A 14519-nucleotide genomic window follows, 5' to 3' on the forward strand; every position below is an offset into this window, starting at 1 on the left:
TCTCACCATAGACCTGGCAGCAGCCAGGTCCAAGCATCAGTAATAAATTATTTGAAAAAAGTAATCTCCCATTGCACTCAACTCAGGATTAGGGAAATCATAATAAATAATGTGTAATTTTGTGTATTTTTTTTCCAGGAACATGGGTCACTTTTGGAGGTCAAATTTCAGATGAGGTAAGTCACTTTTGCTTTTCATTAATTAAAAAAAAATAGTTAATCTGAAAAAGATGTTGACCACAATACTGCGGAGAGCTCTGGAAAGAGTCCAGTTCCAGGCTGCTAGAGTGTTGAACACTGGGATGTTTCTTGAAGACAAAATGGCTAAATCTAATTTAGCTGTAATGTGACTGCTTTCTCTTGCTTTGTTTATTTCGCAAATTATTATGAATGTATCAAGCAAGATTCTGTGGCTTTTTCACCATGGTGTTACTCTTTTTCCAGCAACTCCCTCCATCAGTGCAGATCACAACCTTCCATGATAAGCCCTATGAGCGACTTGAGACACATAAAGATTAAAGGAACAAGGTTTCAGTTAATATTAGAGGTAGAATGGGGAAACAAATCTTTAAGACTCCAAGCCTGGTACTCTCAACACTACAACAGGCTGCCTAGTTTTGCAAATCTGTGCAATCGATAACATTTTCAGACTGGGGGCAAATAAAAATGTAACAAGTTACTCTATACTGAGTACAGACTGAGTAACAACTGACTTAGAGGGTAGGGGGAGATCACACAACATAATGTTAAATTTAATCTGAAATAATAAAATTTGATCCATCACTTTATTAATCCCAGACAATCAACAAAACAGGAAATCAAACCATGGTTTGTGGCATTTGTCAATAACTGAGGTATAGGTACCCACACGGAAAAATCGTCTCTCTTGAACTGGTTCTAGCAGGCTCTAGCACACCCCTGCATGTGCCTGACCTTAAGTAAACATGTGCTATGAAAGTCTGAATTAAAAAAACAACAAGTCAACAGGGAAGAGAGTAGTTTTTACATCAGGAAAGGATTCTTTGCTTTACAGGTCGAATTTGTCATCATTGTCCTTAAAAAGTAAATTCCTCTCATCAAGAGCTCAAATGAGCTCAGGCTAATGCTGCACCCCAAGGTCCAATGGCCAACAGAGCATTGGCCAGAGTGTCAAAGGTGCTGTCCTTTTCCCCAGCATCTGACTCTTTTTTTCTGTGCCTGAGTGGGAATTGAGCCCTCCTGGCTCAATTGACTCAATTGAGGATGGAACCCAGCCAAAATGAGGGGATTGGACTTGGTGCCCTCTAAGGTTACTTCCGGTTCCAAATATATAGTCCTGTGACATAAAAGACCCCAACAGACCCCACTGCAGAAGGTAAAATTTATTAACTTTAGAGTCAAACTGGGTTTGGTTCCCACCTCATCCCTTACTCCCTATGTCACTGGCCAAGTCACTGAATCTTTCATTTCCCTAATCCATAAAAGAACAAGGTTGAACTAGATGATCTTTAGATGCCCTTCCAACTTGAAATCTGTGATCCTTTAATCCAAGAATGCACAGATGTGTAAACAAAAGCAAAAGGAGCTAATTTTCTCACCACTGACAAGATTGCTGGGAAATCTTCCCTGTAAATGTTCAGTTCTGGGCTGATCTCAGGCACTATGTGAGGCCCCTTGTCCAGAGCTAGGCAGGGGTGTAAGGGAGGTGCAAGATGAATTCACGCAGCTTAGTCCTGGTCCATTCAGTGCTCAGGGTAGAAAAGTCAATGAGAGTCTGACTCCACTAATTCGGAATAGTCAACAAATAGAAAAAAATAAAGGTACAAAATGGTTCACCATATCTAGCAAGTATGCTGTGGGACAGTGTGATGCTTAGGAAGGAGACAATGAGAATCTTTTCCTTTTGGAGTATAGAGTCATACTGTAAATTCATCTTCTTTCCAATTGCCCAGTTCTTGTTTCTCTTGTAACTGTTCCTCAGAAAATAAAGGAATAGCTATAGATATATGTGCATGTATGCATATACACATATACATACACACACACACACACACACACATGCTTTTTGTTTTGGGGTTTTTTTTTGTCTTGTTTTGTTTTGGTGAGGCAATTGGGGTTAAGTGACTTGCCCAGGGTCACACAGCTAGTAAGTGTTAAGTATCTGAGGCCGGATTTGAACTCAGGTCCTCCTGACTCCAGGGCTAGCTGCCCCACACATGCTTTTTGTCTCTATATTCCCATAGTCTAGCACCAACCTAGTGCGGCCTTACACATAGAATGGATAACAAATGTTTGTTCATTTGGCACCTAGGCCAACACATCCCTGACCAAGGATCCCTTATTTCACATCCCCACCAAGAGAACATCTGTCTTTTCCTGAAGACCTTCAAAGAGGAGGAGCAGAGCACTCTGGTTTATGTTGTATAGTTTTAATTTCTCCCTCCTTTAAAGATCTAATTAATGGGGATGACCTTGTTCAATGAGCCTCTGAGACATGAAACAGGGAAACCTATGTTGGCCAAACCTGTCATGGAAGAAATCCAGTATAGAATCCAAGTGAAGGGCAGATTACTTATTAATATCTAGATATTCTTTTTTGTGGATACCATTGTGTTGGTAGTATCAAGCTTTGGATAAATGTTTTGTTTTAGTTTTTTCAGCTGGGGATTTTATTGGTAGTGTCAGCAGGCCAAGCAGAAATTGGGGACAGAATGTTGGCTGGCAAGTAGTGGAAGAGTGAATAAAATATAGTACTAGGCTTACTAGTGTCTTCCAAGGCAGTAAGCACTGCTTCTTTGGTATTCCTCCTCCCCAAGGTCTCTTCTTCTAATCCTCTTTCTTCTAAGGGATATAGTCAGGAGTATGCTAGTATATGCTTAACAACCAGTTTTCCAGAAAAACAAGTGTGAACCCTAGATATTTCTATTTTACAGATTAAAATGGGAAGTGCTCAAGATCCCATAGGTGCCAAGTGGAAGGGATTGTATTACAGTCCAAATCTACCATTGTCTTTCAATTTTACCCCATGAACTCTGTGCTTTAGGAGTCCAGAACAGGAATCATGGATTAGAACTTGAAGAGACCTTAAAAATCACTTAATCTCTTCCATTCTCCCACAGCTTCCATTTTACAGATGAAAACATTGGAAAGACGAAGGAACTTTCCTGGACATTGCCAAATGGAGATCATAGACTAGCTGCCCTGAAGTGTTTACGGTCCAGAATGTGTCAATGTCACTCTAAAAACAATCAACAAAAAACTCTGCTTTGTTTAGAGAAGTGCTGAAAGGAAACTCTCAATCTATTTTATATTTCCATTTACTTGTTGGCAAATATTTGGGGGAAATATTTTAAATATTCATGCCATTCCTGAGCAGTTATTTTCCTAAAATATCTTGTATGTTTTCTGGCTTGAAAATTTAGCATAATTTCTGTTAGGAAGACTTTCAAAGCCCAAAAAAGGATAATTTGCCCCCAGAAAGACTTATAAAATAAGAAAAGCTACCTTCACCTAAATAATGGGAAAAGGCTGGTTGGACAATTTATGCCATCTGGAATTTCTGACAATTGACTTTTATAAAGTTGCAAGTAAAGAATAAAAATGACAATATGAAAAATTAATTTAATGGCACTCTTTTTAAGAAAAAACGAAAGCTTTGAAATATGTTTGCAAATATTGCAATTAAATTGTCAAGCAAATGCACAATAAAAAAATATAGATGTAGACCTGGATGGGATCATAGAAACTAACTAGTCTGATCACCTCTTTTTCCAGATGAAGACACTGAGGCCCAAAGAAATGAGGTAACACAATATCACAAGGTCACACAGGTGGGAAGTGACCAAGGCAGGATTTCAGTTCAGGTCTTCTGACTCCATGTCCAGTGCTCTTTCTAGAACACCATCATGTTGGAGAGCTCAGAATCTCAGTCAGGAAGGATCCCAGAGGCCAAACACTCCAAAAATCCCCTGTTTGAGAACCCTAAATTATCAGCAATGAGTGTTCAGCTTGGCTTTTCTTGAAGGCCTTTAATGAGGGCATCCCACTACCTCGTTTTTAAATAATAAACATTTGTATTTATAGTTTGGGGTTCCAATTTTTATCCCTCTTCCCCTCCCTCCCCTTCCCTTCCCTGACGTAGCAAACAACTATATATAGGTTATACATGTATGATTATGTAAAACGTTACCATATTTGTCATTTTGTACAAGAAAACTTGATTAAAAGAAAAACAAATAAATGAAAATTTTAAAATAGCCTGCTTCAGTCTGTCCCATCAATATCAGCTCTTTCTTTGGAGGTGGATAGTATGATTCATCAATAGTCCTTTGGGATTGTCTTGGATCATTGTATTGTAGAGAATAGTCAAGTCATTCACAATTCTAACAATTCTGAGGTATCACCTCACACCTATCGGAGTGGCAAATATAACAAAAACGGAAAATATTGGATGTTGGAGGGGGTGTGGGAAAGATCCTACTGCCTCTTAAGGCAGTCTATTGCATCCTTGGAGAGTTCTAATTTTTGAATCTATTTCTTGATCTAGAGCCTAAATTCACTTCTCTAATTTTCACTCATTGAGAGGCCTTCTGGGGACAAGCAGATGAAGCCAAATCCCTCTTTCACGTGACAATCCTTCATATATTTGAAGACAGTTATATTCTTCTTAAATTTCCTCTTCTACAGGCTAAAAATATCCAGTTCCTTTAACCAGTCTTTTAATGGTGTGGTCTCCAGATCCCTCACCCTCTTGCTTGGCCTTCTCTGGATGCTATCTACTTTATCAATGTTCTTCCTAAAATGTGGCACCAAGAACTGAAAACAGTAGTCTAATTGTGGTTGAACGAGGAAAGAAGACAGCAGTCCTATCACCATCTTTAAGGCAGTTAGGTAGTATAGTACATAGAGTTCCAGGACTGTTGTAAGAAAGAGTCATCATTGTGAGTTCAAATCTAGCCTCAGACATTAGCTAGTTGTGTGACCCTGGGCAAGTCACTTCATCCTGTTTTCCTTAGTTCCTCATCTGTAAAATGAACTGGAGAAGGAAATGGAAAACCACTCCAGTATCTTTGCCAAGAAAACCCCAAAAGGGGTCACAAAGAATTGGACAGGGCTGAAATGACTGAAGAACAAAAGTCACCATCTTTGCATTGGACACCACGCCTATCTTACAATACCCTAAGATTATATTATCCTTTCTGAATATTACTATTGACTCATCTTAACTTTGCAGTCAACTAATATCCCAAGACTGTTTTTATAGACACTACTACCTAGGAACATCTTCCCATCCTATATTTATGAAGATGATTTTTTGAACCTGGGGGTGGCATTGTACATTTGTCTCTATTAAAATTTATCTTCATAGGTTTGTCCCAATGTTTTAGCGCGGTGAGTTATTTTTGGATCTTGACTTTGTACAGGATATGACAACTTATGAAATAAAATTCAAAAGAACCTTATTTTCTGAGAGACCACTTTCTTATGGAATGTAATCTAAGCCTTCAGTTATAAGCATAGCAATAACTATAGCTATGGAATATGCATTAGGTTCATTAGTATGTCCCTATGACACCATATTTAATTCTGATAGAATGAAAGAAAATGACCACACAAAATTATATGGAAATATGAGGGGGAAGATTGATCTGCATTATAAACATTAGATAACTTTGGGAAGCTATAGGAGTGATCATCCCAACCAATTAATCAAACATTTATCAAATGCCTACTATAAGTTTCCATAGCAATATGCTAGGTGTGGGGAATACGAAGGCAAAATATGGGATATGAAGGCAGTTCCTGCCCTCAACAAGTTAATATTCTACTGGGAATATTGGTTTGCTTTTCTGGAAGTCAAGAAGGGCAGTAAACGTACTCACTGGTGAGATTTCAAAGTCCTGAAACTATGATTCAGTGACTGGGGAGGGGAACACTGGGCTTAGAAGCACAGTGGTCTTCTCTGCCTAACTCCATGAATCTAACTCCATGTGTCTTCCCTAAGGTTGCTGAAAGACTAATGACAATTGCCTACGAGAGTGGAGTCAACCTCTTTGACACAGCGGAGGTGTATGCTGCTGGCAAGTAAGTGGAGGTTTACATTTTGGGGCTCGTATTCATCAAAGGTCTTGTTTTCAGGGTGGATTACCTATCTGAAGGATTCATGGCATGTACATGTAGGAACACATAAAATTGTTTTGCTCTCGTTTCCCTTCCCTCCTGCCTAGATGACATAGTTATGTACTAGCTACTTTCCCCTATAATCTTTGGCCCCTTTCCTTGCTCCTGCTTTACAAACTTGTTACATAATACTACCCTCACAACAGCCACTGTGTAGAAAGAGGAAAGGATGCTGATGATCTGTTCTGCACCTACCCTCTCAAACTCACTCATCAAAACTGAGTTGTATAACACTATAGAACACAATGAGTGGGTGTGTGCATGCATGTGAACATGCAGACAGGGAAAGGGGAGCTACACTAGGTATGATCACATAATATCAGAGTTAGAAAGTATCTCTGACCTCAGAGTCCATATGGTCCAATATAACTCAAGCAAAAATCCCCCCCAGGCATTCATTCAGTCAAAAAGTTTGTTCTAGCTGTGAGTACAAGATGCTAAGTATTAGAAATACAAAAAAAAAAGTGAAAAGAGTCACTGCCCTCCTAGCCTTTGCTTGAAGAACTACAGTGAAGGAGAACCTACCTTCTCTCGAATCAGTCCATTTCACTTTGAGATGGCTATAATCTGGAGGATCTGTTATGATTGTTAAAAAGTCTTTTTCAGATGATTCACAAAGGCTCACCATCTTGGATTTGGGAATTTGATATTTTTTAACCTATATGTGTGAACAAATGGCCAATGACTTCTTCCCAGAATACCTCCAACATTCTGGGTTGGCCCCGCCAAAGTTTGGGATTCAAAATCTCTCTCTTTTTTAAATTTTGGTGAGCTTGTGTCCAATTCACCTTTGTTTTCCTCTGAGGCTTTACTTGTAAGTTTTGGTTTCATTATTTTCTGAGTTTATATCTTGATATTCTCTGTCACCATAGTATTTGGGGGGGGGGGTGCGATGAGGGTTAAGTGACTTGCCCAGGGTCACACAGCTAGTAAGTATCAAGTGTAGATTTGAACTAAGATCTTCCTGAGTCCAAGGCCAGTTCTTTATTTACTGTGCCATCTAGCTGCTGCCCCCCCCAATATCTCTTAATACCAGGTTGAGCTACACAGATACTGGTTCCTAACTCAGTGAAGTGGCACTCTTTAGACTAGAGGTAAGGAGAACATTCCATCCATTTCACTCCAGAGTAGGTTTAAGGCTCCCTAGTAATTAAAGAAATGGATAAACCATCTAGCTATTTGAATAGCCTCTGAAAACGTCCAACACAACAGTGGGTGGTAATTGGCTGCAGTTATAATTCACCACTTTCCAGGAGAGAGCACAATCAAGCTGTATCACTTGTTAGATGAGATTCATCAATGCCTGGCTTATGTGCATTCTGTTTTCATGTCTTTAGGGAGAAGGGCTTTTGTTTAAGGGTCATTAAGAAGGATGAGAATTAATGTCTCTGAATTTCCCTGTTTCCAAGGGTGAAATAATAATTATAATAACTGATTTCTTCTCAGATTCCTCTTAGCTTAGATCCTATGTTCCTTTGAGGCTGATATTAACAAAAAATCCCATATATTGTCTTCCTTTCCTCTGCTTTATGAACCCTGTCAAACTCTGTACAGAAAAGGGCAAAGAAGCACATCATTAATTGCAGTGTCATAGAGTTAGAAGGGACCATAATGGGCCAATCTCTCACTCATTGTAGCTAATGTTCATGGAAGTTATTTGGACAGCCTTCTCTTTCAATTCTTCTGAATATATGGAAGAGCTGGTTTTAGTCAATGCTTGCGAACTTCCCAATTTTTAAAAATGGGGAATAAAACCATTCATGGCAACTAGTCATCCAACCTCTTCTTAAATACTCCCAGTGACAAGGAACTTACTACTTCACAGGGAACCCATTTCATGGATAGCCCGATACCTAATTGTTAGGTAGCTGTTTATAGTGTGGAAAAAACAATCTGACTCTGTGAGTTCTGTCCGTAATATCTAGTTCTACCTTTTGGGTTTAAGAAGAAAAACAATCTAATCTTTCTTCCACATGTTGGAAATTGAAAAGAGCTACCACATCTTCCCCAGCTCCTGCTGTCTTCTCTGCTTCAGAGTAAACATCTCTGTTCCCTCTACCAATCCTATGGTATTGATTTGAGTACCCTCTGCATCCTCAGGTCCTTTTTCTGAATACACTTATTTCTCAGTCTTTTAGAATGTGGTCCCCAAAACTGAACAAAATATCCAAAATATAGTGCCACTATTACAGTAGAGTACAAAAGAACTAAGACTCCTGATTCTGAATACCGTGTTTGTATTCATCCAGGTTAAGGCTGAAAGAGCTCATTGGCTACCATACCACATCATTAACTCATGTTAAACTTCCAGTCTATGAAAAATCCCTGAGTCTTTTTCACTTGGCTAATGATAGGACAAGGAAGCAAGGGATTGGAAAATAGAGGATAATGTCAAACTAACTCATTGAAGAGGGGAAAGGAAGGACAAGGGGGATAGGCATTGACATAGCTTTCTCTGTGCCAGGCATTGTGCTAAGGACTTTACAAATATTATCTCATGGGTCTGAACTTAATAAGGAAGGAAAAGAGGGTATATAACCACAGCAGAGGTGATAACTTGGGAAAGAGGTAAGGAGGAATTGAAGGTCCCAGGGAGGATGAGGGACAGGTTGAGGAGGAATAAAGCATAGGGAAGATGAAATGACAGGAGAGCATGATCAGGTAAAGAATTTCAGTTTTTGTATGGAAATTTAACACTTGTGATTGAGGGCAAAATCAAGGATATGACCATCTCTGTGGGTAAATGGGGACAAGGGGAGAATCAGGTCATGGGAACGGAGTAAACTGAAGCATTGGGAGGTGGGGGCACTTGAGGGAACATCAGCATATGTGTTGAAATCCCCTTGTATTAATTAGGGCATGACTTAAGGTGGAGAGAGAAACTGAGGCAGACACTGAGCTCCTGAACTACTTGAGAAATAATAATTACAACTCTATAGTCCTTTAAGTTTCGTAGAGCACTTCATACGTGTTACCTAATTTGAGAAAGGAGGGCTAATGCCCTGCGGTCGTCAGTAAATAGCTGAAAGTGGGATCTGGATTGAGTGATGAATCTGGATAGAAGAGATCACTGAGTGCTGGTGTTAGAGGGAGAGTGTAGAAGTAGCAATGGAGGAAAGTGTTCTTCTGACTCCAACTCTGGGAGCTGTGAAAGGGCCATGAAGTGTTTTGGGGAGGGGTTTGGAGCCTAATTATGAGAAAGGTACGATGAGTCCCCGAAGGGAAAGTCAGAGAAGGGGGAGGAATGTGGGAGGAACAGGTATACACAGAAGCATTTTTTCGATTAATTCTAGAACAGTGCCCAGAGGACAGGATGGCAGACACAGCATGGAGTGATAGGATTGTGGTGGATAGGAAGGAGAGATCAGGCATCAGGAGTTAGGTACCTTTGAGCAATCAGGAATAGGGTATGGCATATTTGGGAGTGTAAGAGGGGAAGAGAGATTGCTAACCATTGGGGAATGAGTCTAGGCATTGTATCAGGCAATGGAATAAAATCCTCCAATGAAGGCAGATGGCTAGAATAGACTTTTTCTAGGCTCCTCTCATGGTCTCTCCTGATGCCTTTACTCCACAGTCTAGGGCTCTGAAATATACCTATTATTCCAGGACCTGAGGTGGGGCACCTGTTCTCTCTACATTTTCTGTTCTAATAATCAAACTTTCATTTTTCTTCTCTCTTCATAATTTGAAATGACATGCAACATCCTAAGTGGGGAACTGGGGAGGCCTGAGAAACCAAAGCTACGATTAGAGAGACATCCATGATCCCGATTTGACTTTCCCAAGGGTGACATTTATAGACAAGTCGAATGGCCAAACAATTTCTCTGGGCTTCTTAGAGACGGAGAGAGAGCAGGCTCCCTCCCTCCAGGAAGTCAGCAGTTGGCAAGCACCCGGGACTGTTCCATAGCTGAATTCTGCAGGCACCAGCAGAAACAGCGGAAATTGTGAACACAAGCAGAGTAGAGTCTATTTTAAGAACTTTGTGACTGAACATTCAAACAAGGAATCGGCTTAAAAAATCGACTCGTGCCTTTCCAGGATGTGATACTAAAGTATTCTCTCTTTCCTTCCTCCCCTCTAGGGCTGAAATGATCCTTGGAAGTATCATCAAGAGGAAGGGATGGAGGTATGCTTCCTAACCAGGACAGGGGTTGCTTTCTACCCCCAGCAAAACAGCGTTGGGTGCCTGGTAGGAAAGGGGTCTGGAAGAGGGCAAGTCTGAGAACAAGATTCAAGAAATAGAAATTATTCTGATGGTTAAATGACAGGAGGTGGGATCCTTAGAGCATTCCTAGTAACTGTGGAACAACCACAGATTGCTAGAGGAGCTGGATTCCAGGTGAGACGAGACAAAAGCCCCCATATCAAAGCCCAGAGCCAGGGATCAGAATCTAGGTTCCTGAGAAAAGAGGATGAGGATGGCCAAAGTGCAGGCAAGTTCCATACCTTCACTAGACCTCAGTTTCCTCGTGGGTAAAAATGAGGGGGTTGGGCTTCTAAAGGACTTCCCAGCTCTAGGACTATGACCTGCTAGACTTGATCACTGCATGAAGGGGGCTTTTCAAGGTACTTATTCATAAAGGAAAATGGCATCTTCATGTCTTCTGAACTCCCCCTCCCCTAATTAAGTGATAAGCACAAGCAGGCAAGATGCAGATTAATTAAACAACCCTAGGATTTCACTGTTTATTCTGCTAATCTCCCTGCATCCAATGAAATGAGGAAGCCAAATACCTTTGAGATGAATCCTGTGCCCGTTTATTTATCCACACAATTGTACTTTGATCTCCTTCCTCCTTCGTTTCAAGGGCATGGAGGAAATTATAGAGATAGTAGTTGATATTTATGGAAGATATAAGAAGGATAGCTGAATGGTATGGTCTTCAAACTTACAAAGTACTTTACATACATTTTCTGAATTAACCCTCACAAAATTCCTGTGAAGTAGCTAGAAGCATCATTATTTCCATTTTACAGTTGGAGAAGCTGAGACTTGGAGAGGTCAAGCAACTTGCCTATGATCACACAGCTATTCAAGTATCAGGGACACAATTTGAACTCATCTTCCTAGCTCTAGTCCTGTCCTAAGAAACAAAGCTGATGAAGAAGCCTCAGACCATCTAGTCTAACACCCATTTTGTACATATGGAAACAGGACAAGAAAGGGTCAATGGCTTGCCAAAGATCCCACGGGCAGTTGCTAGTAGAGCTTAGATTTGAATGTCAGACAGCTGGTTCCCAAGCTGGCACTCTCCTCTGTACCACCTTGAGTGCTCTGGTAAGTCATGGTGCTGCCAAGTAGGCAGGAAATAGTCCCTGCTATGTAAAAATGCATTGGTCCTTCCTCTGAATGCAGGCAGAATCAAGTTAAGGGCAGGAAAGCCCAACATGACCCATCTCTATCTTTATTCTATTTGGCAAAACATCCAAGTAGAGTGGTCAAATGCATCACACCCCATTATAAAAGGGCTATGTCTTGCTTTCCTTGTTTGGCATGGTATACACTGACAGCCAAACAAAATATTGTACTGTCATTCTTGATACAGAGGATTCTGTGGTAAAGAGGATGGCGAGATGGCCTTGAAGTCAGAAAGACCTGGCTTAAATTTCCATCTCTGTCTCTTGCTACCTGTGTGACCTTGGAGAGATCACAACTTCTCAGTGCCCTAAGTAACTCTGCAGTTCTGAAGGTTTCAGAGAAGACACTGACCCAGACCAGTAGAGTTTCTTCATCTGGGAATTCTGTACATCAATGAAATAGGTCCAGTCCCTATCCCAATTACCACCATCAATAAGGACATTTTTAAGCCTGCTCTGTGTAGCTATCTGCCTGTATATGCTCACTTCTAAAATCTGGGCGACATGTAACAAAAAATACCTGCATTCCTATTTTTCACACATAATGTATATGACGAATCAGCCTTGCAAATGAATGCCAAGGCAATCAGCTAGCCACAAACTGTTCTCACCAGTTTATATATGCCCCATGAGACTGGTGATAAAATAAACAGCTCTTCTTTCCTCCTCCAACCTAGGAGTCATTACCCCATAACAACATGAGCAGGGGGGCTATTTGTGATTGCTGTCTCTACTTGTTATTTTGAAGTCTAGAGCATAGCATGTGGCCCTTAATCCAAATGTCCAGAAGAAAGCCCAGATCTTGCAAATGAGCAGACTATAGCTTTCAGATGTTCTAAGTAACTCATTTTAAAAAGACATTGAGACTTTTTCATAATGGATCCGAATAACTATGATCTCTACACCGATTACATTTGACACCCTGTTGGAGTTTATAAAAGGTGGAAGAAATGTTGGTAAAAGTCTCACTCCATAAAGCAGAAAATTTGTTTTTTCATATGATCAGTTGTTGCTCTAATAAGCCCCAAGAATGTGAGAAATAAGCCTGAGAAGTCAATCTATTATAGAATCTAGAAACAGAAACCTATCGAAGCAAAAGGACTTCACCAAGGAAGGTCATACAGATCTCAGAATGGGGCTTTGATCCAGATCATAGACTCATAGATTTAAAGGTGGAAAGAACTTTGAAGGTCATCTGGTCCAATCTTCTCATTTTACAAATGAAGAAACTGAGGCCTGGAGAGTTGTAGTGCCTTGATCATGGCCAAGAAGAGTTAGTAGCAATAATACCTTCTTACCTATATGGGCAACCCCTCAACAACAGTCTTTCAGATTAGCTCTTGAGAAATTCAAAGGGTACAGGAGAGGGTTGGTGACATTTTCTAAAACTTTCTCTCTATGCAACCACATTGTGTTTAATTACCAGCATGGTCTGTGTTGGGCTTTGATAGGGGTCTTACTGCCCCAGTGCTCAGCAGTCTACACCTCTTGCTCACTGGGTGGAGTCATAGCTACCACTAATTCAAGTGCTTTTAAATTGTTTTAAGACTTTGACACTATGTGGGGCAGCTAGGTGGCACAGTGGATAAAGTACTGGCCCTGGATTCAGGAGGACCTGAGTTCAAATTTGGCCTCACTTGACACTTACTTAGCTATGTGACCCTGGGCAAACTTCATTGCCCCACAAAAAAATAAATCGATAGATAGATAGATAGATAGATAGATAGATAGATAGATAGATAGATAGATAGATAGATAGATATGCTGTGCCTCTCTCTCTCTCTCTCTCTCTCTCTCTCTATATATATATATATATATATATATATATATATATATATATATATATATATATATATATAAAGACTTTGAAACTATGATTAGGGTTTTCTTTTTCTTGGAAGAATCAAACTGACTAATCTATCTCAAGAAATAAAATCAGTCTCTTAGGCAAGTCCCCTATAGACATGGCATTTTCTGTGAACTTCAAGATGTGCTTGTCATACCAGGAGTGCACATCACTATGGGGGCCTTGCCTAAGTGAAGCAGTTTATATTTTCTTCCAGGAATCTAAGGTCTTATGTTACTGAGTCAGATGATGGAACTTTGGACCAAAGATTATGCTACTGCTTTAGTAGAAGCAAGTTATCCTTTGTTAAAGTATTTAAAGAACCTTACAGTCAGTAAATATCATTACAATCATTGCAACGTTTATTTTATGTTAACTTGGCTAAAACCTGCTGATGAATGTTATCCAGTTTAGAAGGTGAGGTAGCTAACCTTTGGAGACCACTAGGCACATCGGTCGTGGAAAAGAAGTATGTGTCATTCTTTCCTGTCCCTTCCCTAGGAGGTGAGGATGGATTGGTGTCTACAGTAAGTGCACCTAGGAGGTTCGGTGGATAAATTTTAGCCCCGAAGACAAGAAGACCTGAGTTCAAATCTAGCTTTAGATAGATACTTACTAGCTTTGTGACTCTGAGCAAATCACTTGACCTCTGTCTGTGTGCTTCCTCATCAGGAAAACTGGAATAATAACAGCACCTATCTCCCAGAATTATTGTGAAGAATCAGTGAGATATTTATAAAGTGCTTTGTAAACCATAAAGTACTATCTACATAAATGCGAACTATGATTATTGGATGGTTAATAAATTAGCTGAAGTAATTGCCATAGGAGCAACCTATTTGAGTTTCCAAAGAATGCCTTTACCAACCCACTCCCAGCCACCATCACTGCCTAGCCTTCTCCACCCACTTTCATTCACCTCCAATCCCCTTGTACCATCATGTGCTAATACTGACCCACTCTTCCTATGGTATCCTTCCACCAGGGTTCAGCTCTTTCCTTTTGCCCCTTGTGGCCAAACTCCAATGATGTCAGATGAATATTTTACATCTTTAAGCAAAGGCTTCAAAGATGAAACATTGAGTTCTTTCTGGTGCTATTGTTGCATGGTCTTGATCTTGGCACTGATTTAGATTTTTCTTGGTTTTGTT

The 14519-nt window shown here is 40.2% G+C and overlaps 1 protein-coding gene across 2 annotated transcripts in view; it reads left to right on the forward strand.

Moving 5' to 3' along the window:
• Window positions 1-14519, forward strand: part of KCNAB1 (potassium voltage-gated channel subfamily A regulatory beta subunit 1) — a 472013-nt gene that overhangs the window by 366952 nt on the left and 90542 nt on the right. For both annotated transcript variants that reach the window (XM_043997394.1, XM_043997395.1), the window contains exons 3-5: window positions 139-176; window positions 5983-6062; window positions 10246-10290. In XM_043997394.1, coding sequence (XP_043853329.1) covers window positions 139-176; window positions 5983-6062; window positions 10246-10290 — 163 coding nt within the window. The remainder of the gene's footprint in view (window positions 1-138; window positions 177-5982; window positions 6063-10245; window positions 10291-14519) is intronic.

Source organism: Dromiciops gliroides, chromosome 3 (genome assembly GCF_019393635.1).
Source record: "Dromiciops gliroides isolate mDroGli1 chromosome 3, mDroGli1.pri, whole genome shotgun sequence".
In the NCBI taxonomy this organism is placed as follows: Eukaryota; Metazoa; Chordata; class Mammalia; order Microbiotheria; family Microbiotheriidae; genus Dromiciops; species Dromiciops gliroides.